This window comes from Paramormyrops kingsleyae, chromosome 19, assembly GCF_048594095.1.
Source record: "Paramormyrops kingsleyae isolate MSU_618 chromosome 19, PKINGS_0.4, whole genome shotgun sequence".
NCBI lineage: Eukaryota > Metazoa > Chordata > Actinopteri > Osteoglossiformes > Mormyridae > Paramormyrops > Paramormyrops kingsleyae.
This window is the reverse complement of record NC_132815.1, coordinates 10,244,175-10,269,121: the sequence shown is the minus strand read 5'-3', so window position 1 is coordinate 10,269,121 and position 24,947 is coordinate 10,244,175. Positions and strand designations below refer to the sequence as shown.

The window sequence follows — 24,947 nt, the reverse complement described above, 5'->3', positions numbered from 1 at the left end:
GCCTGCACGGTTCACCAAACCCGCCAAAGACACTGTCTCTGGTGATTGGTGCCTGCACGGTTCACCAAACCCGCCAAAGACACTGTCTCTGGTGATTGGTGCCTGCACGGTTCACCAATCCCGCCAAAGACACTGTCTCTGGTGATTGGTGCCTGCACGGTCCACCAATCCCGCCAAAGACACTGTCTCTGGTGATTGGTGCCTGCACAGTCCACCAAACCGGCCAAAGACAGTCCTTCTGGTGATTGGTGCCTGCACGGTCCACCAAACCTGCCAAAGACACTGTCTCTGGTGATTGGTGCCTGCACGGTCCACCAATCCCGCCAAAGACACTGTCTCTGGTGATTGGTGCCTGCACGGTCCACCAATCCCGCCAAAGACAGTCCCTCTGGTGATTGGTGCCTGCACGGTCCACCAATCCCACCAAAGACAGTCCCTCTAGTGATGTACGGCCACCCAGAAAAAGGCAACCCGGTGACACGGCTTAACCTTGGTGGATCCCTGAGACGCGACCCCCACAGCGCCATTACGGGAATGCCACCGGGGTCCACTTACGTGCTTGACGAGCTTAGCTCTCGGCTGATCGTGCATCATTAGGCTTAAAATAACTTCAGTCTCAATACAGGTCATGGCTGGAACACACAGCGCAGCTCGATTGGGGCCCATTCCTTAAGTTCTACAGTAGCGGGGGGGGGGCACGTCCTCCCTCATCGTCGGAGATGCTTTGGTAAACCCCCACGCGTCAGTCAGCTAGCCGCAGCGCGTCAATAAGGCATTAAACCAATGCCTAATGACGTGGGGCAGGAATAAAGCAGGGCTGCCATGGGAATGCTGCGTCGGTCAGGGCAGGTGACACGGCTGACAGGGCGTAGGGATGCAGTCCACAGGGAGCCCTCGTCACTTCCTAGCACGGCGGGCCCTTCATTAGCACCTCCCTGGTGCCGGCCATCGACAGCATAAATTACTTCCAACAGATTCAAGGCTAATCTACAGACACGGCTCCTTTTGTTTCTGTTTAATATGCCGACTAGTCGTTTACTACTATGGCTTAATGTAGCAAAACAATGCACTTTGCACTCTGGGCAAGCTGTACACTGACACAGCAGGACAGAGTCAGACCAAGATCCCCCTCTCCAGTGTATTTTTGGTCTTCTTCTATACTAGTAGCATTAATTGGTCTTATAATGAACATTGGCAGGCGGTACGCTGGGTCAGTGGCCCCAAACCTCCTGCGCTGCGGGTTCGAATCCTGCCCCTAGCTGGCAGTGTAGAGTTTGCTTGTCTCCGCATGTTATGCAGGTTTCCTCCCGCAGTCCAAAGACACACGGTTAGGTAAGTTTCGGTCTAAATTGCCCATATCGCAGGCCCACCTTCTCAGGAGGACAACGGGGCTTGGGGGGCGGCGGAGGAGAGAGCCTGGTTGAAGTAATTTTGTCACAGGCCTGGGAATAATGCAGGGCGGGTCTTCCATAGCGTGCACAGGAGTGAGATATGTTGGATGACAGACAGATGGATAGACGTACAGAATCGGCATAAACCCTATCAGAGGATGAGGGGAAGCAGTGGACCCCCATGCACACGAGCGTCTGGCCCCCGCAGGGAGCGAGGGCATCCAAGGTCGCACCGGCGCTTACCTGCTGAAGTCCACCTTCTTCAGGAGCTCCTGTCTCCTCTTGGCCTCCCCCTCCTTCTTCTTGCGGAGCTCCTCAGCTGGCGAGAGGAAGTCCTCGTAGGGAGTGTCCTCAGCGTCCACGTCGCCCGCCAGGATGAATCTGCGTTTGCCATTCGGGTGGGGGGGGGGGAGTTAAAAAACAAAGAGGACGACCTTCTGCGTGTCGATACGAGATTAAGCATATTCATCTTGGAAGAGCGGGCGTGCGAATCGCCCAGCCCCGTGGGCGGTGGGACGGCCCCCAAGATGCACTCCGCCGAGATTTATTCCACTTATCTGTGGCAGCGTGCAGAAATGGGATTGCTTTTTATTACCCAGCGATACGCGGAGAATAATCAGGTGGGCAAAGTAATGCGTGGATTGTATCTGCCCTCCAGTTTTAACAGCCTTTCAGCTGCATCTCGGCGCCAGCTGCAGGTTTAAAATATATTACAATAATAATTACATTTTTCAGAAATGTGGCTGGCACGTTCCCCCGATCACAAAGACAAATTAAAGGCTTTACGGGGACAGATTTCCTGACGAGAGTGTAGGCTGTTGGAGACGGGGGGGGGGGGACAGGGGTGGGGCTCTTTCTGGCCTCAGCATGTGGGTCTAGGGGTTTATAGTACAACCACAGGTGTCAGTTAAATCTCACCTAGTAATCATCTTTATTGTGACCCTTATATTTTATTAACTGCCTTTGGACAGTGATCTGTGTTAACTTTCCAGACACATAGTAATTTTACTACTTCCATTAGGATCTAGGTTGGAGGGAGGGAGAAGGAGAGAGGCCATTTTCGACCCACAGCAGGTGGGTCCATGACAGCAAGGGGCATCAGTTGTCATAAAGCAACACTTGGGCACGCTGACCACCATAAAGCGACGCCAAGCCGCGCTGACCACCATAAAGCGACGCCAAGCCGCACAGACCACCATAAAGCGACGCCAAGCCGCGCTGACCACCATAAAGCGACGCCAAGCCGCGCTGACCACCATAAAGCGACGCCAAGCCGCGCTGACCACCATAAAGCGACGCCAAGCCGCACAGACCACCATAAAGCGACGGCAAGCCGCACTGACCACCATAAAGCGACGCCAAGCCGCACAGACCACCATAAAGCGACGCCAAGCCGCACTGACCACCATAAAGCGACGGCAAGCCGCACTGACCACCATAAAGCGACGGCAAGCCGCACTGACCACCATAAAGCGACGGCAAGCCGCACTGACCACCATAAAGCGACGGCAAGCCGCACTGACCACCATAAAGCGACGGCAAGCCGCACTGACCACCATAAAGCGACGCCAAGCCGCACTGACCACCATAAAGCGACGCCAAGCCGCACTGACCACCATAAAGCGACGCCAAGCCGCACTGACCACCATAAAGCGGCCCATGCCGACCGCTATTAAGCGATGCTGAGTCACGGCAGTCGCCATAAAGTCAGTCCAAGCTGCCATAAAGCCTCGCCGAGCCACACGGGCTGCCGTGAAGCCCGGCCAGACTGCCACGTTGAGCCAGGCCCCGCCCACCTCCCACTCTACCCTCCTAGGATAATGGATTTAACGAGAACCTGGAGTAGGCGAAGTGCCTTTTGAAGGCAGCCCACCTTCCCTTTAAAAGTGGGCTGGGAAGAGACGCGTTAACGGCGACCTCTCATTATCCGCCGCGTCGTTGTTTTCCCCCTTTTTTTCCGTGCACCCCCACCCCCACCCACCTCACTGAAAACATAATTACGTTCCGACCCACTGGCTTCTTCGCTAAAAATAAAGGACGGACCTGGAGGCTGACTGCAGAGAGGCCCGGGACCAATAAATACACCCCCACAAACAGTGGTCGGGATCACACCGCTGGTTACCACCCCCCCACGGGCCATCAGTTAGCCGCTGCCGAGACAGACGTGGCAGTCCAGCGCGGAAAGCGAGGCCGATAAGGACGCCGCGGTCGATGGCTGTGGTCCCGGGGGTCCCACTCTAGACCTCTGGAAAGGTACTTAGCCCAAATCGCTCTAGTGTGACATGCAGCTTTTCAGTGGGTGGAACTGAGATGACCACATAACAATGTCACAATAAGGATGGAGGGAGGAGGAGAATGTGAAGGGGAAGGAGAGAGGAGAGCAGGTGGAGGAAGAGGAGGAGAGGGCTGACCTGCCGCCGTCCTCGCCGCCGCCGATGGCGACGAGCGCCTCTAGGTCGGTGCCCTTCAGGCCGTACTGCAGCAGCTCCCGGGCTGCGTCCACGTTCTCGGGCACCCGCTCCACACACTCGTGCAGCACCCAGGAGCGCTTCCGGATCTTGCTCTGCAGACGCGGATCGGGCCGGCTGGATAAGTGGCAGTGTGCGCACTGACGCTAATGCTAATGCTAACCCTACGAGCATATTCACGCTGAAGGATGGTGGTGATGTCACCGGGCGCCACACAAACACACTTATGCTAGCAAAAAGCTCTACTAGATACACTCCTCGATGCAAACTAACCTAAGGCCTAACATAAGCCATTTTCTATCTTAAGGTGGCACTGACAGCCACTTAAACCTGCTGTCCCCCCCCCCCCAGTACTGACATACCAGGTAGTCCTGGATGGAGGCGATGCTGACAGTCGACTTCCTCCACTGCCGCTGATACACGAGGTCCGAGTCGAGGCCGTAGGCCTGTGCCAGGGACAGAGCCTCGCCGTACTCCTCGCTGTCGATCTAGGGGGCAGCAGTGAACCGTCACACAGCATCAGGGCCTCCCCCAGCCCTGCCACTCCGCCCCCATTTCCCAATTTTATTTATTTTTTATTATTATTTATCCAATGCTTTTATCCAGGTACACTCTCCCTGCCAAGGATCTTAAGGGTCTTACTCAGGGACACAACACTGACGAGAGCTGGGGAGAGAGCTGTTCAGAATGACAACAGAACATCCCTGTGGGTGTGGGGGGCCGCTGATAGAGTCCTAATGGGGCCGGATGAAGGGAAACCCTTCACCAGCCCGAGACGACCAAGCCAGCTGTGACAGACAGACCCCCCCCCCTCCCCACCCCCCACAACCCATCAAAATGTGTTAACGTCTCACGCACCAAACCTAGTCTCTGCTCATTCAGGGCTGGTGTCTAAGTGGAGCCAAAAAATGGAGTGTAGAGACGACCCAGCTATTACTCTGACTGGTAGGAAACATTCGATAGCACCCGTCCTCCTCAGAAGGAGAGGACACCAAGTGCGTGTTAGGAAACCCACCTTGCGCTGGTACAGCTCCTCCGGCGTGGTGGACCGCAGGCTGACCAGCCGGTAGTTCTTGACGACGGCACGGGGCCGTTTCCGCGGAGGCGCGAATCGCTCCATCTCCGTCACGTAGTAGAGGCCCCGCTGGACGTAGCCCAGGTATCGGGCGCGGGCGGAGCCCTCGTCCTCAGAGCCAGAGTCGTCATCGGCGGCCCCTCCCTCATCCTCTGGCCGGGGTCGCTTAGGCGCCAGTTTGGTCTCGCACTGGAGAGCCACGGAACACACACTCAGAACTGCCAGGCATTACTACCATTCCGCACCACTAGGGGGTGCTATGGTCAAGGACCTGGACGGGGACCCCCAATATTTTCCTGTTGCTCACGGTCAGATGTTTTCAGTAACTATCCAGCAGTACAAACATGAAAGCCTCAAACCTTAAATGGTGTGTCGGTTACTGAATTTAATACCCCTCTACGTTCCGTAACTGCTTACCAAGTACCAGCACAGAGTGAGCCTGAAGCCCATCGCAGGAGATATGGGCCATGAGACTAATGTATTCCAGGACACACAATCACAACTCAGAAACAGAAGTTCACCAAAATGTATACTTTTTGAACCCTGTGAGTGAAACAGTCCCAAAAGTAAAGTAGGAGGACATGTAAAACACACACACACAGACCTGGGGAAGGATTCGAACCCTCAACCCTGGAGATGTGAGGCTACAGTGCCACCTGACTTCAAAATATAAGCGCAGATTTGACATGTGGAGCTGTTTCTTTGGTGACTCTCTCCCTCAGGAGAAAAGCTTCAAGTGCCTCCTTCCCTCCCATACGACAGCCTCTGATAGTAGGTGCACAGAACATCTATCAGACAATTAATCATGCGGCACAATTCAGAAGCTCAAGAAACCCTTTTGATAGGATAATAACGATGGCGATGTTCAGCGCGTTTCCCTCGTGCTCACAGCCTCACTCGGGTCTGTTTTTCATTAAGGAAAAAAAAAATTACTTAGTGAAGCAGACAAAAGAAAAAGGAACTAATTCAAGTGAAGAGAAAAATCCTCCTTAAAATTTTTATTCAGCTGAAAAGGCGGATGCCACTCTGGACTCCGCTGGTGTTGTCCTGTTGGGGTGCCTTATGAAACACACCTCAGGTGGGAAACAAAAGAATTACTGGCACGAGAGAGGGGGCAGCCACTAGAACTACGTCACCATTACAATCCCTAATAATAAAGAGACATACCAGCAGTCGTGTCCACTATAATTAAGGATATTATACATGTGCATTAAGAAGTCAGGGAAAATGAGGACAATCGTGGGAATCACAGCTCACTCCAACCCCTGAGGAGTGACAATCGATAAAAGAACCCATTGCACAAGGTTTTTTGGGTCATCCGAAAGACACCAGGTGTTCGCTCCTAGCCTTGCGATTGCCAGAGAGGATCATGGGAAGTGAGGAGGAGCTGTGAGAGCATTCGAAACAGTTGATGCGTCGGGAGATGAAAGTTCACATACGAGGCACGTGACACCCAGCCGAAATTCCTCTCTCGGCAAAGACAGTAAACAGCATACAATCTAAAGTCAGGGTGGGGCAGAGAGCCACAGGACGGATGGGTCGGCTGGGAAGGATCATTTATAAATACGGTACCATGCTGTGGGTGAGGCATACTACCAGAGGGCAGGGGGGGCACACAGTGAGGGGTGTGGGCGGGGCACCATGGTATGCTACAGGAGAGACGGATGGGGCCTTGAAACACAATACATGTAGGGCTGGGGGGACAGTGAATACATACAGTGAGTCCTGCTGCAACGTGACTAATGCATTACCGAAAAACCTCGTGTTCACTATAACCTCATACTAAAATACACATTTCAATGGGAAAAATAGGGTTGGGTAACACGACACCAAAACTTAGTAACTTATGCCAAACAAAATTGTAATTACATGCATGTTAAATAAGAAATAGTAATAAAACAATAATAAATTATATAATAAATATCTCCTGTGGGTCAAAAGAATGATTTGTTCATGAATCGTACATCACTATCACTCACTTGGACAGCAGTTTTTGCATGCAAAGTGTTTCTGGCTAAGACCATATCTCATAGTTTGCATAGCACTTTTCTCTGTGACTGATAATCACCTAAATACAAATGCAATTCCGCATTGTATTGTAATTGGGTACTACCATTTCAACTGCGTTACAACAGATTATTGGTGAGATACACTACATGGACAAAAGTATTGTGACACCTGGCCATTCGACCTACAGGAACTTTAATGACATTGTAAGTCCATAGGCATCAATATGGAGTTGGTCCCCCATTTGCAGCTATAATGGATGGCACTTTTCTGTGAATTTTTGCCTGTTCATGCAGAAGAGCATTTGTGAGGTCAGGCACTGATGCTGGACGTGAAGGCCTGGCTCGCAATCTTCATTCTAATTGAGGTTGAGGTCAGGGCTCTGTGCGGGTCAGTCAAATTCTTCCACACCAAACTCATCCAACCATATCTTTATGGATCTTGCTTTGTGCGCTGGGGCACAAGTCATGCTGAAACAAACTGCGCCTTCCCCAAACTGGTCCCACAAAGTTGGAAGCATAGAACTGTCCAAAATGCCTTGGCGTGCTGAATCATTAAGAGTTCCCTTCACCTTTAAGGGGCCAAGCTCTACCCCTGAAAAACAACCCCAAACCATTATCCCTTCTCCACCGAACTTCACAGTCGGCACAATGCAGTTCCATGAAACTCCCGGCACACAGTTTTGTGCTGGGGTTAATGCCAAAGGAAGTTTCGAACTCTGCAGTTACCGAGTTAACCAAGCATTGGTGACTTATACTCCTTATGTGCCTTAGCACTCGGTGACCCCTGCTCTGTTACGTTACATGGTCTGCTGCTTCGCGGTGGAGTTTCTGTTGTTCCTAGATGGGTTCTACTTTGCAATAATACCACCTACAGTTGACTGTGGAATATCTAGCAGGGAAGAAATTTCACAAACTGATTTATTGCAAAGGTGGCATCCTATGATGGTACCACTCTTGAATTCACTGAGCTCTTCAGAATGACCCCTTGGCCTTTAACAACCTCTCCACCTTCTGGGGGAGCAAGGTGCCTTACCTCCAGGCTAAGGAAGCCGCCGTCGTGGGCGGCGGTGACCATTGGCGACGGCTCGAACCACTCGCATGACTGGCCCAGCAGGTTGCGCAGGCTGTGCACGGACGACACGGTCAGCGAGCCCGAGCAGCGGGCCAAGATCACGGCGTTCTCGCTCCACCAGTTCACGTCCACCAGGGGGTAGTACTGCTCCTTGTCTGCGCAGGCAAATAAACAAAACAAACAAACAAACTGTTGCTATGGTTGCCGAACGTTCAGTTACTATTTACCACCTTTCCTGCTAATTCTCCCCACCATGAGCCACTCGAGCACGAGCTGCATCTTCACCCAAAGAAAAAACGCCAGCTTAATAACACCACGCATCAATCTCCCTTCTCTCAGCTCGCGCCTCCTGTTCTCTGTGCTCCCCATATCATCACCTCCCCCGTCAGCCGCGCGTTAATTATGGCACCGTTATGCCTCTGAACGCCGCACGGCACGGAGCCCCGGGATGTTCCCAGCCACTCCAAAGACACAAATACCTTTTATTTTCTTCCTCTTCTCCAGCGAGTTCTTCCACTCCGGGTTGATCTCGTCAAATCCGGGCTGCGGGAAGAAGAGAGGCGGTTAAGCCGCTTACTGCCCGCCTGCCACACGTGGGCAGGGCTGGGTTCGATGCCAAGCCCAGCGACCGACCGGCGGGTAAACCCAGGCCGCTACCGGGAGGGGAGTGAGGCACACTGGCGAGTGCTGCAGGGGTTGAAAGTAATCCCCCCGATTCTGGGATTAGAGACATGAGGGCTTAGACCCCGTCTCCCTACCGCGGGAGGCCGTCGTCGCCGCCACCGCCGTTACCTGGGCTTCCTGCATCCAGCTGCCGTGCTGCCGGAGCGACGGGACGGCCCAGAAAGTCAGGAGGCCCGAGAAGTGAATGACCACCAGGAGCGTGCTGTCGGGCGACAGGCTCATCCGGAAGACGCCGTCCTGGGCGGCGAAAAGAAAACATGCCATGTGACCTTTGACATTCAGGCGTCCTCCTCCGGGGACCGTCCCCAGACTGTTCTGCTTGTTCCCGTGACGATGCACCACAGCCAGCCCGGGTCTCCGCAGCCTTTTAAACCGAGAGCCCCAATTTACAGCCGGCGGACCTTAAGTCGTTTAGGGATTTTTTTTTCCCATTCTTGTTCAACTGGGGCAGCCAATTAAGAAGTAATTTCTTCTCGCTTTGGACAACTAGGGGACTACAGGCCAGGACAGGTGGAGCGAGGGAAGTGCGAGCCGGAGGACTGACAACCCCGTCCTCCACGCTTATTCCGACACCTGGGCCGCCCAACACAGGGAAGCCAATTTGGAGGGACTGGACATGGAAGCAAGGTAGCCTGCAGGTTCATACTGACACCTCGCTCTCCCCTGAAAGGCCATCGCCACAGGAACCACAGGAAATCAGAATGGTGATTTCTTACAAAAAGAAAGACCTTCAAATCACAGGCCTCTCTGTGGGATACTGGTGACTACCTGGTCCGGCAGTATCTGGCTGATATTTTTACAGCTTATAACAGATGTGACATGCACTAAGGATTTCTGGATAGCTGGAATAGAGTGCTTAGTGGAGTCTGTCAAAGACAAAAAAAAAGCATAATAAAAAGCCTAAGGCTGATTACCTTCTCATTGGTCTGTCGCGCAAAGAGCCGAAAGCTGGGTAACCTGAAGAGGCCTCTTCTCTGAGCCTGCGGGAGGAAAATCACAGTGACCCACAGCAGCAGTGCTATGGAGCACGGCCAGAAGGGGGCGCCAGCTGCTAAAGACCCCAGGGCCTCCACAGGATGGATTTCAGCATATGGAGGGGGCTGTGGTACCAAGACAGATGGCTGGGGGACAGAGGACACATCACATCCACCCTCAGGGGAAGGAGACTCACCGAGCCCACGTCATCCTCAGAGCTCGTCACCTGCTTGTAATGCGGTGACCCGGACAGGACCCTCCAGGCCGTGAGACCGCAGCGGGTGGCTCTGGAGGCGTCACCGTCCCCCCCCTCGCAACCACCCACCAGCAACAACCTGGACACAGTGGGGAAAAGGGAAGTGATTTGTTTTCAAACTATGACTCTGAGCATATCATAGTCCCTCATGCTCAGTCAGCATTATGTCCCCACCTGGTTGCAGGTTTATATACCGGTATCCAGACCACATTCAGACAGCACATCACATCCCATCAGAACATCACGCCTCCTAACTAAGCTCCCACCTCTCATCAGGACATCCCACTTCCCGCCATAGAGCCCCACCTCCCTCAGAGGACCCCCCCTCCTACCATAGAGCCCCACTTCCCGCCATAGAGCCCCACCTCCCTCAGAGGACCGCCCCTCCTACCATAGAGCCCCACTTCCCGCCATAGAGCCCCACCTCCCTCAGAGGACCCCACCTCCCGCCATAGAGCCCCACCTCCCTCAGAGGACCCCCCCTCCTACCATAGAGCCCCACTTCCCGCCATAGAGCCCCACCTCCCTCAGAGGACCCCCCCCTCCTGCCATAGAGCACCACTCCTCCCGCCATAAAGCCCCACCTCCCTCAGAGTACCCCACCTCCTGCCATAGAGCCCTACCCACTTCAGAGTACCCCACCTCCTGCCATAGAGCCCCACCTCCCTCAGAGGACCCCATCTCCTGCCATAGAGCCCCACCTCCCTCAGAGTACCCCACCTCCTGCCATAGAGCCCCACCTCCCTCAGAGTACCCAACCTCCTGCCATAGAGCCCCACCTCCCTCAGAGTACCCCACCTCCTGCCATAGAGCCCCACCTCCCTCAGAGTACCCAACCTCCTGCCATAGAGCCCCACCTCCCTCAGAGGACCCCACCTCCTGCCATAGAGCCCTACCCACTTCAGAGTACCCCACCTGCTGCCATAGAGCCCCACCTCCCTCAGAGGACCCCACCTCCTGCCATAGAGCCCCACCTCCCTCAGAGTACCCAACCTCCTGCCATAGAGCCCTACCCACTTCAGAGTACCCCACCTCCTGCCATAGAGCCCCACCTCCCTCAGAGTACCCAACCTCCTGCCATAGAGCCCTACCCACTTCAGAGTACCCAACCTCCTGCCATAGAGCCCCACCTCGCTCAGAGTACCCAACCTCCTGCCATAGAGCCCTACCCACTTCAGAGTACCCCGCCTCTTTCTACTGGATTACAGCTAGTGATTGTCGTCAATGACGTCAGGGATTATAAAAATATGACAGACTGTCGGGGCCCAAATTCTGCGGCTAACGAGCGGTTACAAGTCAGCCACAGCTCCCAGGCAGAGTACAGGCACGACACTAAGACAGAGGAAATGCAGGCCCGTGTCCCCCTCATTTAGAGAACGTACAAACCGTTACATAAGACAGGTCCGTGTCCGATGGCCCCATTTGTACTGAACGCTGACAAGTGCCATCCCACGACATCCACGGCCGCGGTTAGTTATTAAACCGGAGACGGTGACGGTGGACAGAAAGGTGTCGGGGGCAGCAGTCGCATGGCAGTAAAAACCCTTGGGTGTGCACTGCCCTCTAGTGGAGCTTCTGAAAACAGCAGCTTCTGACAGCTCACGATCTCACATAGATTATGCCGCCCACCTGCCCCAACACGCATATATTGTTATAATACACCATTAACCATATGCCTAAGCATACCGTGATCTTCACTGCATGAGAACAGTAGGGTGAAAATAAACTTGAACCTCCATAAAAAAACAAAATGCAAAGGGGGGGGGGGTTTGGCGTCATACGAAGGAAAGTGTGGCCATCCGTGTCCTTGAGACACTCTTTGCCTCTCACTTCTGCAGCTCTTAACGATTTTATTCAACTAATTATTTCAACAGCAGGTCACCGGAGTAGCTGTTTGCCCCATCAATCTGCTGCTAATTAAAACTAATTAAAACGTATCTTCAGAAACCTGGGGTGGGGTGGGGGGGTGGATGACCGGGGTTGGCCAACTCCTGGACAATAATTTTATTCACTTGAATGAACGAACGTCAGAAAAACAGGCTTTCTAGCGGCACGACCACACCGGGATCGTGTCACAGTGAGCGGCGGCCATGTGACGTCCCACCGCCAGCACTGTTGATTCGTCACGCAGCGCCAGTGTCACGCAGGGACAGGCAGGAGTGTCTTGCTGCCCGAGTCCATGGGAGCCTCACGCGTGTGGAGGGGGCCGTCCGAACAGTCTCTCTTAAAGATCCGGCACGCCACACATCCAGCAATTTACCTTTCAGCTAGCAACTGATGGCAAAAGAATGCAGGGTGAAGGAAGAAAGGAAGGGGCAGACTCTGGTACGCCAGACTGAGAGGCTGGGAAAAAAGCCATTGGTTTATGGAGCTTTCAAGGGGTCAGGAGACATGCTCCACCCACGAAGATCCCTATTGGTCAAAATCCCACATCCTGCCAGTTTAAATACAAGAACGACAGGTGATCAGTATATCTGTACACGTATTCATACCGAAAATTTTCAACATGGGTATCATTCAGTACGCATATGTACCGAACAAATGCAGCAAATGCAGAACCTTTGTGTGTTTGTGTGTCTTTCCTCTCGCGCAACATTCGGAAAGGGGAAGATTAAGCTGCACCACTACGCATGTGTGCGTACATCCCAATGTGAAGCTGGAAGCTGTTGTATGAATACAAGTACAGCACGGGTATTTTTTAAATGCTGCACCATGATGGATATTTATTTTTTTATGCTTTGTGTTTTTTGAGACAATATTTGTGTTGCATGCTTCTTATATGAAGATGAAAGCTGCTAATGTGAATACAGTACAGATCAGGTACAGTTAATTTTCTAAATGTGCACCTTAATGGATATTTATTTTTACATGTATTTACGTGAGAGAATATTTATTCTGATTTATTTAAATTTAATTTTTTTAATAGTAGGTTACAGCAGTATTGACAGAGACACAATTTATGTTTTGTTTCTTTTACCTCCGCTGTACCAAAAACATACCAAACCGTGACTTCAAAACAGAGGTACATGCCGAACCGTGTGTTTTGTGTACTGTTACACCCCTGGGGCCTGTACTACGAAGCGGGGTTACTGGCTTATCGGGGTAACTTGGCGGATTTAAGGTAGTCTGGGCAAAATGTAAGTGAATGAATATGAGGTCCATTTAAACGGTGCTACCTTAAATACGACAAGTTACCCCGATAAGCCAGTAACCCCACTTCGTACTACAGGCCATTGGTCATCATGGGGCTATGCAGGGTCATACTGGAGGCTAGACCACTATTTCAGGTACAGTGTCATGGGCAGTGCGTAGCTCTGTGGGACAAGGTGCCCATGATCAGTAGATTGTTGATTCAAATCCCATGACTGGCAGTGATGTTACAGCTGGGCCCTTGAGCAAGGCCCTTAAGTCCAATTGCTCCAGGGAAACCAGGGCACCCAGCTCTGAACCTGCATCGCAGAACCCAGCATCGCAGAACCCAGCATCGCAGAACCCAGCATCGCAGAACCCAGCATCGCAGAACCCAGCCTCTGACGGTAAGCACTCAGGTGGCGGGGATCGGCCTTTACTCACCGATGCCCAGGATGGTACACGACAGCGGTGATGCCATGACTGTAGTGTGTGGCGAAGCTGAAGCTGTGGTTCTCCTGGAAGCTCTGATTGGTTCCAACACTGAGAAAAAGAGAGGGACGGAATTTTAACACAATGAGAGATCAGCCAGTAGGAGGCAGAGCGGTTAAAGTCTATGGAATTCAAGGCAGCAGGACTTCTCCTTCTGTATGACATGTAAAAACTCCACACAAACTGCCCCGACCTCCCAGGGTGCGAGGGACACGTGAGAGGCAGCAGTGGCCCTTACTCTGGTGTCATCTGGATTTCTTTCTTCCATTTCTTTGCTTTCCCTGTTTTTGAATTATTCTATATAAATGATACAGGAATGTATCACAACACATCCATGTAAGGTCCCATGGGGGAAAAGGCGCTATATATTTAAATAAATTTTATTGAATAGCGGCACAACATAAACGCACTCACTGATGCTTCCTTAACGTTCAATGATCCCTGAACACACGCCTAAGCATTTAACAGCATGCAGACTCCGCTAATGCCGACTGAATAGTTCATTTTCAAATATACTGCTCAGTTTGCTTAGCAGACTATGTCTTTCATTCCAAATACACTGAAGAGCAAGCGTGGTCAAAGGGGATCGATAACGTTTCCCTATCGACGGGAACGGAGAGGGCATGCCGACCATAAGCTGGGTTTAGCGTTTCAGTCATTACGGGATTGACTTTTCACGTGGCGTTTTATTATGCCACTCCGGCCCAGATCCACCAATTGCAGCCTCACCACTGCTCACGTGCACATTGGCAGAAACTGAAGAATGACTGGAGTAGGGAAAGGCCCCAGTAACCCCAAAACGCTCACCGTGCAAGTGACACACGGGCCGGATGCCAAGACTCTCCAAGAAAACATAATTAACCGTCGCTAATTATTCTTTACCGGTTTGGCATAATTATACATTTTTAGAATTCTAAATTCCTATTTCACTTTCCATTGAATAATTATATGAACATTCTCAAATTTCTGCAATGCGTGATACAGAAAAAATAAAAATGAAAATAAAAAAAAAAAACCCAATCAAGAATCATAAGCTGTTAGCAAGTTGTATAAATGTGTAGAGCTTTCAAATCATTCGCTAATCTGCAAGTTAATACACATTGCCTGCCTCGTGTTGCTTTTCTAATAGGAATCGCTCAGAGAGGTCTTGGCCGGGCTCCAGTTTAATTACAGAGAATCACACGCAGAGAAAATAAAATGGAGACGATCTTCACGGCTGATGTTCTTACCCCATTCACGGTCGATTTGTGTGACATATTCAATCACGCCGGACATTATTGTCCTGGTGAGAAGGTGCGAGGAGGGATGCAGTGGAGACCTCAGCAGAGCCTTAATTGCCCATCTGAGTCGGCAAGGCTTGGGGCAGCACCCAGCAGATGCTGCTGCGAGTTTCTCAAATCAGTCGGCGTTTGTTATGAGCTAAGGATGCACAGCTGGTCCCGTTTAGCACAGAGCCGATGAAGGCACCAGCTAAGCTGAAACTGAGACCCAGCGAAGAACCGGGACAGGGATCCGACTTGCCGTTTCGCCTTCACTCTTGGCCTGGCGTTTTGTATTGCCTGCCATTTGAGCAAATTCTTCCTCTAAATGTAATTTTTAAAAACCACACCCGATCCTTTACATTTACCACAGCGCTGACACATTACCATGTAAGCAGCGGGCTGCTCTCACCTGACCAGGTAACTCTTGAGGTGCCCCCTATAGGTGACGACGAGAAGCTCTGCAGACCACTGGGCACTACTGGTGTACTCCATAAAGATGAGCCCCGCCACCGCATAACTGAAATCTCCAGGGAAGCTGGCCGCCTGTGACAGACATTAAAGGTTAGCTCTCCTGGAAGAAATGATCAAGGGAGAACAGACCTAAAAGAAAGGCCTCGAAATCTGATCGGTTTTATTTGCAAGAAATGGAGACGTTTGATCAGTGTTATTATTTTTAATTCGTTCCATGTTTCTGAACAAACATTTGGTACGCTCCTCTGAAATTACGACTTGTGAATTAATGCTGGACAGCTGTGTACAGACATCGTGCTGAGCAAGCAAAACTGAGTATGTGTGCAGCGGAACGAGCTCTGGAGAGAGGGACACTAAGAGAACCCCATAATGGACAGCAGATAACAGACCCATAGGAGCAGGGGATTGTGGGAACATCTAGTCAGTTCTGCATACAGGAAGGAGGACAGCCCCTATTGGACAGAGGCTGAAGGTCAAAGGTGACCATGTCTTGGTATGCGTAGCACCACGTCTATGTGTGTCATCGTGATAACTGAATTGATTGGGTTACAGTACATGCACCTTAATTTATACTTTATTCTGTACTTCTTATCTGTGTTTTTGTGTTACTTTGTGATTAGTGGAAAAACGTAGAGTAAGACGTTTGTTGCATAATACAGCCGTTTGCTGTACTATGGCAAACTCGAATTTCGAATAAGTTCGTTGAAGCCTCTTCACCCTCATACATGACGCAGTAAGTGTGAGGAAAGTGGTGCTTCTGTGCAGCGTGCAAATACGGTTCACATCCCTCGTTTAGTGGATGAACAGGTAGGGCGTGGCGGTCGGCACACTCACAGGGGGAATGACAAAGAGTTCGCTGCCCATCAGGTCGAAGAGGCGCACAGTGCCGGTGCTGTCAGCGTATGCCAGCAGGGTGCAATCCTGGCTCCAGGCCACCCGTCTCCACAGTGGGCTGGGATCCTTAGGCACTGGGGGAGAGGGACATCTCACGACATCACATCTGTGCCCATACACCCAACCGTTGGCCCAGCATATGGAATACACTATTCCCGTGTTGGATTCACTCTCTCCCAGTCGGAACTCGGATAAAAACGTCACTTCCCGTCGGAAACATGCCTCCTGTCCGACTATGATGTCGGACAGAATTTTGTTTGCCAAGATTCCCCTGTGATGTCATTTCAACATGGTGGCTTACACAGTCAACAGTAATTCTATTTTGTAAATATTTAAAAATGTTTATTTTGTTAAATGTATTAATAGTTATAAATGTAATTGCATGTGGTCGATTTAGAGAATAACATATCATGACCATAAACAATATCCTAGCATGCTATATCAAATTTTTACCAGACTTGTTAGTGTCTATTGTTTGTTTCTAGATTGTTTGCCTCTCGAAAATCGCTATGGATCTACTAAAATATTATAAAGCTTTTAATTGGTTTGACTGGTTCGAGTTTCGTTGTTTTGTTTGTCTCTCAGAAAAAAGAATCTCACTCCAAATCTGCTAAAACGTAAAGCAACAACACACAACAGCGTGTTGATGGAGGCAGCCATGTTTGCTCCGAGATGTGTACCTCGAACAGGAGATTGGTCAGACGTGAGGCCTTGGAATTTACAACTTCGGAGAGATAATTCAACGCGTCATATTTAGCCTAGCTGCCAGTCTCTGGCCTGCAGAAGGAAATCAGTGTACGCAGAGTAAAGCTTTGAGAGAAGCATTAAACTCCACACGCACAGAGCGGAAGCGGAATCTGACCCCCACAACATCAAACGGCAAGGCGAGGGTACTACTGTGGTCCAGTATCAGCTGCATTATTTTCTTAATTATTCAGGTAGTGAGCCTTACTGGAAGTACGGCCATAAACCAGCCGCTAATTAGAAAGCTTCCGGAAACCCTCGACACCTCCGCCACATATCCATCCATCCATCCTTCTTACCCCGCAACAGGCACTAAATTCACAGCCGTCTGAGTCGCCGAAAATCCCAGGCCCGCAGGACCCAAAACGTCCCACCCCCATCGCCGGGAAGGGAGAAGATTGCGTGATGGGACTGCGGGTATCCTCAGCGAAGCAAACCTGGTAGCAGCCGGGCCGGAACGACGCCGTACAAGAAGATCAAAAGCTGCATACCTCAATAAGGCTAATTAAACAGCACTTAGAAACTACTGTTCCTAAAGTCCCGCTAGGCACATTCTCCATCTGTCACTTGTGCAATCTTACTACATTTTTTGGACCGGTGGAGGAGCAGCACTGTTTGTGTTCCAGCATCACACTGGACCTTTTAAGAGTTGTAATTAAATGACCCGATTTAACCTTCTTAAATAACCAACACAGCCGATTTGGGGTCCCAAAGACTAGCAGAGCTCCAAGAAAAGAGACAAGAAAAAATGAGATCATTCTGTCTGGCACAGAGTAGCCGGCCATGAATAAAGCAGGTATGGGATAAAGAGGAACCACTCAGTACTGGCTGTGTATGTATAGGAACCGCATTCCATTGTATTAATTAAAGAGCTGCAATCAGCACTATTAAGAAGCAAATACCCATCCCATTAAGGACCAGCTATCCAAGGGTGTAGAATGCGTGTGGGTGGTAGAGATATGCCACTACCAGTTGTGGAAATTTCAGGTTCAGAAAGTATAAATCCAGACCAAGATTTTGTTTCAACCAACCAGCTGAATATTCTGTGAGTGTGACTCTTTATATTCAACTGGTTGGTTGAAACAAAGTCTTAGTCTGGATTTTTACTTTCTGGACTTGAACAATCCACCTCTGGCCCCTACCAATACCATAGTGTATTTAGGAAGGCAGGAGGGTTGGGTCTGATTTGGCCCCTACCAAAGCTGAAACAAAACCTGCACCATTACAATGATCCATCCCACTGAGGAAAGCAGGAGAGCTGCCCACCTGTCACCTCCACGCACCTTTCACCTCAACTCTCTAATCAGGTCGTATTGAATCTCAATAAACTTTTGGCTGCTGATAGAACGTCACTATAACCCGAGTTAGTGACTTCCATGCTTATCCCAAACACCGATAGCTCCAAGAAGTAAATAAATAACACAAACAAAACAAATAAACACGAAAGAGCGAGAAGAGATGAAAAGAACGCGGGAATAAAAACCTTAATTACGAAAGTCCAGTTACCGTAGGCGTAGCAGCGCGCTAACAGATTACAACGGCAATTTATTAATTGTGAAGAGACTAACGCGAATTATGCGCCTTTGAAGGGAAACCCGACAGAAGCGCTGTAATGGATGAATGAGGGCGAGCTTTTCATTAAACTCGCCGCAGCGGTATTAACGCGAAAACGGCGCGGCTCCGGCGGCGAGCATCCGCACGCACGCGTCAGTCATGCGCGAGGGTTTCCATGGCGACGGCCTTATCGCTCCTGCTGCAGGGCAGAGCAAACGCCGGAGATCGTAAATCGCACGCGCGCAGTTTCTATTCAGCAACAACTTCTCGCAGACCCTCGGGGGAGTCCCTATTATTGGGAAATAATGTCCCTTTTAAATCACCGCCGCCAGAGTGACACGACGCCGTGTGACAGACACGCTCACAAAGCGGCACGGCCGCATTATGTCGTTCTTCCAGATTAATAAGCCAAAACTAAATAAACAATCCGCAGAGTAACGCGGGCTGACGTGTATGAATTTAACCTGGACGTTTTCGAGTCATAACATTTTTTTGTACTGCATTTACGTGATAGCATCCATCTGATATGTGGCCTGCTAGATCTTTGAGATGCATTTGGGTTCCTGTCTTACATCGGATGTCAAACTAAATTAGCAAAGAAATGCAAATCAAGAAATAGGTAACACAGCAGGAAAAAAAACACAGAAATCATTATGCAAAAAGAAAGCATAAACAGAGCTGGTATCCCATCTGATTTTTGGTGTAAACATAATAAACACAACAAAATACTTAAAGAGGACTGTACCATATAACAGTTTGGCCAAACCACAGATTTTCAATGTCTGCAGCCATCTAATGATGCAGGACGAAGCAGAAAATACAGTAACATACCCACTGTACACATAAATGGCTTCACAACATTTTCCCGTACTTAACATGCTTCAGTACAGCAACAATGCAATTCATGCCTAATTATAGAGAATGTTTGCTGTTATAATGAGTGACTAAGACACCTGATGAGACCAACCATAAGTAATGACTATAATTTAACAGAATTATGCTGCAATTTCCATAGTGACCCATTATTGTTATTCACATGCACAAGAAGTCTTTATTCCTTTCATTTTTAGCACAAATTTCATAAAGAAATGTGCTGTTAATAAAAGAGCAAGTAAACAAAAATCCAAACTCATTTCAAGCTAAAAGGAAACTTGCAGGACCTCTAAGGCTCCAATTAGTGCACAACAGCTTTATAAACATTTTTTATTAATTTAACATTGTTGTTATAACTCCCGGGTGAATAACTTAAATCCCCAGCTGTAACCCAAAGCACCATTCGGCATACTGTGAGTGGCCAGTTTAGATTAGAGCCTTTGGAATTGCAGGTCATACTTAAAGATCTTCTGGCTTACGTTATAAGCACCGTTGTAAGTCTCAGTCATAAAGAAAACTGAATGCAGTTTATTAAAAGAAACAGGGGTGAGTTTCCCGAAGCGTTCTTAACGCTACGTCGTTCTTAAGTTCTGTGTTAAAAGATAGAACTAACGAACGACGTAGCGTTAAGAAGGCTTCGGGAAACTCAGCCCAGAACAGTTTTATTTGTATGAAATTCTATTTTCGTTTTCAGACAGTTCTGGTGGCAGTAATCATGTAAAAATGAACCCATTAAACTGAAACAGTATCAAGGAATGCATAAAAAAATGAATCTGAAAGCAATACAAAAATATAGCTGACAAAAATTACATAATTTAATAAATCTCTATCTGATTATTGTGTCAGTTTGTTTTGGCTCAAGTGGAGTTTCTTTGTTAATTACCAGCACAAGATGACTCTGATTAACTTGGACCTGGTCAGCAGCAGCTTTCTAATTAATGATGTGTCAATAAGGCTCAAGAGCTAACGAGAAACATTATGCAGCACCTGCATCAGTCACTCTGCACTTTTTAAACCCTTCGCTGCCACCTGCACTGTAAGTGTTTAGCGACAATAGTGACATTCCAGAAAGCCACAATGTTGCTACTGTTTGTTAGCAACTATGAATCACATTTCAATTCTTTAGCGCAGTTTTTCTCAACCCAGTCCATGGAGACCCCCAGATGGTCCACGTTTTTGCACCCTCCACAATTTTGCTGTCTCCCAGCAAAAACATGGCTTGTTTGCTGATCCCCCAGGACTGCGTTAAGAAAGACTGCTTTAGAGATAGGATGACTGCACATTTTACATACATAAAGCACCATGACATATAACCAAAAATTTTGGTAACTTTACTTAAAGCACCCAAGCATAATGCATTATAGATACATTCATAATGCATTATAATGCAATCATAACATATTACAGACACAGCTATAGCAATCTATAATAATACATAACACATTATAGCCACGTTTATTGTGCAGTGGTCAGTATAAGCCATTATAATGCATTATGAAAGTATTTATAGTCCATTATAGATAAGAGCTTCGTAAATGAACACGACTATAATGTGTTATGACTTTTTATACATAGTTATAGCTGTGTCTGTAATACTTTACGAATGCATTATAATAACGCATTATACGTGAGTGCTTCAAGTAAAGTGTTACCAAAATTTCCAACTGCACAGTTTCAGGGATTGGATAGCTTACCTTGACATTTTCCTATGACAGAACCAAAGTCGTCTCTCGCTGACCTGGACATTAATCACAATGACAGATAGTTAGATGACCAGATATTTCAACATGGCAGCTCTCTCTTTAATGTGTTAAAATGCCTTCATATTAAAAGAATATATCTGGCCTGTATTACGCGCCGGCCTTCAGGGTCATTTCAGTGAGAGCCACACTTCTGAATCGATTAGCTGCTTAGTCGATTTTCCATTCACGGCCACTCGCACAAATCGCTATTAACCCCCTCTATCTGCGCACTGCATTCAGCTAGATATGGTCCCAGAGCCACTGAATTAAATCCCTTTTGATGGTACAACAGCAGAACCGCTTCAGAGACTTCAAATGGCGGAACTCCAGCTGCAGATGTGCAGCCGCTTCACCGCCCGCTGTGCCGTACTTCATGTGGCCGGCTTAATTCTCGGTGAAAGGCGGATGATTGCGTGGTTGCTGTCTCTAGGCTTAATTTACCGTTTGACTTACCTTAACCCCGACTGCAGCTTTACGGAGTAACGGTAACACGCGAGGTAATTACCCGGGCTTTGATATCAGTGCTTGCTCAGCCCTCGGTGGCTTTCTAATTCATCTACGCGCTGCACGAATACTGAGAAGGATGAGCACCTCCACTGCCATAAAAAACAGGACATTATGCTGAGGAGGGTGAAAAGGGAGTTTCTAAAAGAAAAAATAAATAAATAAAAAAGCCCTACCAATGTGCCTGTCCGTAACTAAATCTAAAAAAGGGGTTGGCATCTGACTATGTGGACAGGCTGTGAAATCACAATCATTGCCAAAATGTTTGTGTGTATATATAACATTGTGGGGTCCGAATGTCCCCCCCAGTGTCAAATAAAAAAAACCTGTTACATTGACCTTGTGGGCATATTTTTGGTCCCAATAAGGGGAAACTCAATTTTATAAAAATTTGTGAATGCAGTCAAAAAACTAAAAATGTAAAAAGTCTTGTATTTCCTTTGGTTACTTACGGTTAAGGGTAGGGCTGGGTAGGGATTAAGGTTGTCATAGTTAGGATTAGGGTTATGCCCAAAGAAAAAATGAACGGAGAATCTCCACAAAGATGTAGACATGTAGTGTGTGTGTGCTTTTGGACAATGACTAAGACACAACACAAAAACTGAGAGCTTATCATTTTTTGGACTTTGTGAAAACATCCTGAATGGCCCAAGGCTACATAAAGCAGTCAATTCCACTCTAATATCAATATGACAGGTAAACAGCACAGGAAAAGGCATTAATACCTGATTTCTATACACTGGTCTTGAAGAACTGCTAGCAGTTTCCCATTACTGTACAACAGAGAAAACAAATACAGACATTAACTCAGCGTGCTCATAAGTTCAGTATCTGAAATGAAAGTGTAATTCAGAATCAATATACAATTACAAAGAAATGGTTCTAAACCTCAGTACAAAATACTAAAAAAGACTGTAAAAATAAAAGACTGATTAAACTCTGCCCATTACCTTGCCAGGACCAGCTGCCAGTTAATCTGTTTGCTTGCAAGTCTAATAAGTCCCTGGGGCAGAGAGGAGCTGGACGGCCTGCATAGAGAAACATTTGTCCATTTTAATGAAAACAGGCCAAGTCAGGACAATGTAAAAATAAATAGACACCTCAGAATATCCATCAAAGCTATGTCCTTGTTGCAGTGAGCTCATGGGAGTTTGACTTACACAAAATGTTCTGAGGGCAGAACGAAAAATGATTGGTTCAGAGAAATAACCAATCAGATTGTAGAGGAGGTGGGTCCAAACAACTAGAGGAGGCAGGGCCAACCAATAAGATGCCTTGGTCCAGCCTGGACTAGTTGCTTGGACCAGCCACCTCCACAATGATTGGCTTCTGCCCTCAAGACATTTTTGTGAAAGTCAAACTCACACAAGCTCCCAGCAACAGTACCTCAAAAAGAAAGATACTGTAGCATGTGATACACACTCATCTTTCTCTACTTGATGAAATTACCTACCATTTATATTATATAAGTTAACTAACATGCTTAAAACACAACAAAAAGGCATTATAAAATAGTACTTAATTACATGTTAAATATCTAAAACTATACATCTCATTACTGACATTAAAAGAATGTTTTTCATAGACAACATATAAACTAAATAATTTTCTAAACACAAAGCCTGGCTCCTCAGTTTTTATTGCCAGCAGTAACATAGTCACCACCCAGCAATGTTTGGATTTTGGTTGCACCCTCTTTCATCTCTCTCTCTTTTAATCAATTTTTATCAGCGGGACTCTGGAAACAAACGGACCGTGTTACTTTAAATGAAGACAAGAAGACAGTACAAAAACCCCATTACACTGCGCTTGTAGCGCATACCATAAGCGTCAGGATTCCTAACAGGTCCCTAAATGTTCAGAGGAAATTAAGGTATTACTCACCTGTACCAGAGGTAGTGAAGGAGCAACCTAAATGGCCCTAAACGTTAAACAGACAACGAGTTCATTTAATTTATATAAAAAAGACTAATTTCATAATGGCACACAGAAAAATAAGGCATTAAAAAGTCATCAAGCTGAACACAGTGTAAAATGTGAGGAGCATTTAACGTCTGTCAGGTCATTCATATTTTCTTCATATTAGGGCATATTTAACAAAAGAGAGATAAACATCATCAGACTGACAGAGGCGGGCATTTTTTTTTTTTATTTAAAGTTTGCCATTTCAATGGAGGTTGTTAAATCTCGGAGGACGACAACCTCCTAATCTGATCTATCACCTCTTTTTGTGACCGTCCTGTATTTGAAAATGCAAAAAATATCCGTTGTGTTACAAAACTGACTGGCTTAACGAATCACCGAGTCAAGGTTGGAATAAGTCTAAAGTTAACACTTTACTTGAGGGGACACAAATAAGGTAGTATTAAGCTATTACTTATGTATCAATTAACCTCAAATTAAATCTTAGTTACGTACTGATCTCATGTTCGTTCATCATTAATGAATCGTGACGTCTTTCTTAAGTCATTGCTATATCTGTTAATTGCGTAAACCTTTATGAACCACTGAATGAACACGATTACCGCCTTCAAAGGCAAATCTGACAAAGAGCGCATCCCTCTTACCAGTCACTGCCTTTGCAAGAACAGACGTGTTGTGCTCCTTGTTTCCTCTAAGCTGCAAAATAAACAGAAGATTGTAACAAGAACCGCGATTACTACTAACACGACTATTACTAATAACAACCAGTATCACCTATTATAAATGACGAATGGCATCATTTATTTAGTTTAATAAGCGAACGACCGACAGCCAACAGGACAATACCAATAAAGAGGATATTCCAGTAATACTTTAATTTAACAGTTCAGTATCTATGGGTATGCACAATACTCTAAAAATCTGTAAGAAGTAGCAGAAGCAGTAAGGCTTAATTCATACATCCAATTACATCGTTGGTGTTATAAATGGTAGTATCAATAACTGTTTTGAATAAGATTAAATTAGAGCCTATAGCACGTAAAATGGGCAAGGGGCTGATTCTCGTTACTGTCAATACCAAAGGGCCAGGTATGGTCATTAGTTAGTTAGTACTTTATGCTACGTGGCTGTTGCCGCTCAGCTAGCTTAGGGCAGCCGCTGGAGCTGCCATCTATAAGCAGGCATCAGTACATGAGTGACACTATTTAACAATTTGCCAAAATCCAATTAACTACAGGACTGCAACAAACCTGAGTGTCGGTCTCTGGTGGCCATTCCGTATTTATTAGTAAATCATACAAAATGTTCTCCTCTTCACTTTCTAAAACGCTGTCAGCAGCCATGTTTTCGTCCTACGCGAAAGGCTGCAACACAAGATCTACGGTGTCCCGGAAGGCGCAAAACCCATGTATTATCAATTCGCAAGTTC

The 24,947-nt window shown here is 47.8% G+C and overlaps 1 protein-coding gene across 3 annotated transcripts in view; it reads right to left on the bottom strand.

Annotated features, from left to right (window-relative positions):
• Positions 1 to 24,906, bottom strand: part of nbas (NBAS subunit of NRZ tethering complex) — a 128,406-nt gene extending 103,500 nt beyond the window's left edge. For 2 of the 3 annotated variants that reach the window (XM_072702986.1, XM_072702987.1), the window contains exons 1-18: positions 24,769 to 24,906; positions 24,163 to 24,214; positions 23,480 to 23,516; positions 22,546 to 22,623; positions 22,321 to 22,368; positions 21,044 to 21,087; positions 16,119 to 16,252; positions 15,223 to 15,356; positions 13,504 to 13,602; positions 9,871 to 10,009; positions 9,614 to 9,679; positions 8,808 to 8,936; positions 8,495 to 8,558; positions 7,977 to 8,170; positions 4,875 to 5,123; positions 4,222 to 4,347; positions 3,803 to 3,954; positions 1,635 to 1,772 (exon numbers count right to left, since the gene is read on the bottom strand). In XM_072702986.1, the coding sequence (XP_072559087.1) occupies positions 1,635 to 1,772; positions 3,803 to 3,954; positions 4,222 to 4,347; positions 4,875 to 5,123; positions 7,977 to 8,170; positions 8,495 to 8,558; positions 8,808 to 8,936; positions 9,614 to 9,679; positions 9,871 to 10,009; positions 13,504 to 13,602; positions 15,223 to 15,356; positions 16,119 to 16,252; positions 21,044 to 21,087; positions 22,321 to 22,368; positions 22,546 to 22,623; positions 23,480 to 23,516; positions 24,163 to 24,214; positions 24,769 to 24,861 (1,976 nt within the window). In that variant the 5' untranslated portion in view covers positions 24,862 to 24,906. Of the gene's footprint in view, positions 1 to 1,634; positions 1,773 to 3,802; positions 3,955 to 4,221; positions 4,348 to 4,874; positions 5,124 to 7,976; positions 8,171 to 8,494; positions 8,559 to 8,807; positions 8,937 to 9,613; positions 9,680 to 9,870; positions 10,010 to 13,503; positions 13,603 to 15,222; positions 15,357 to 16,118; positions 16,253 to 16,858; positions 17,852 to 21,043; positions 21,088 to 22,320; positions 22,369 to 22,545; positions 22,624 to 23,479; positions 23,517 to 24,162; positions 24,215 to 24,768 lie in introns of those variants that run through there. The other variant, XM_072702988.1, reaches the window with a different exon arrangement.
• Positions 24,907 to 24,947: the final 41 nt, after the last annotated feature.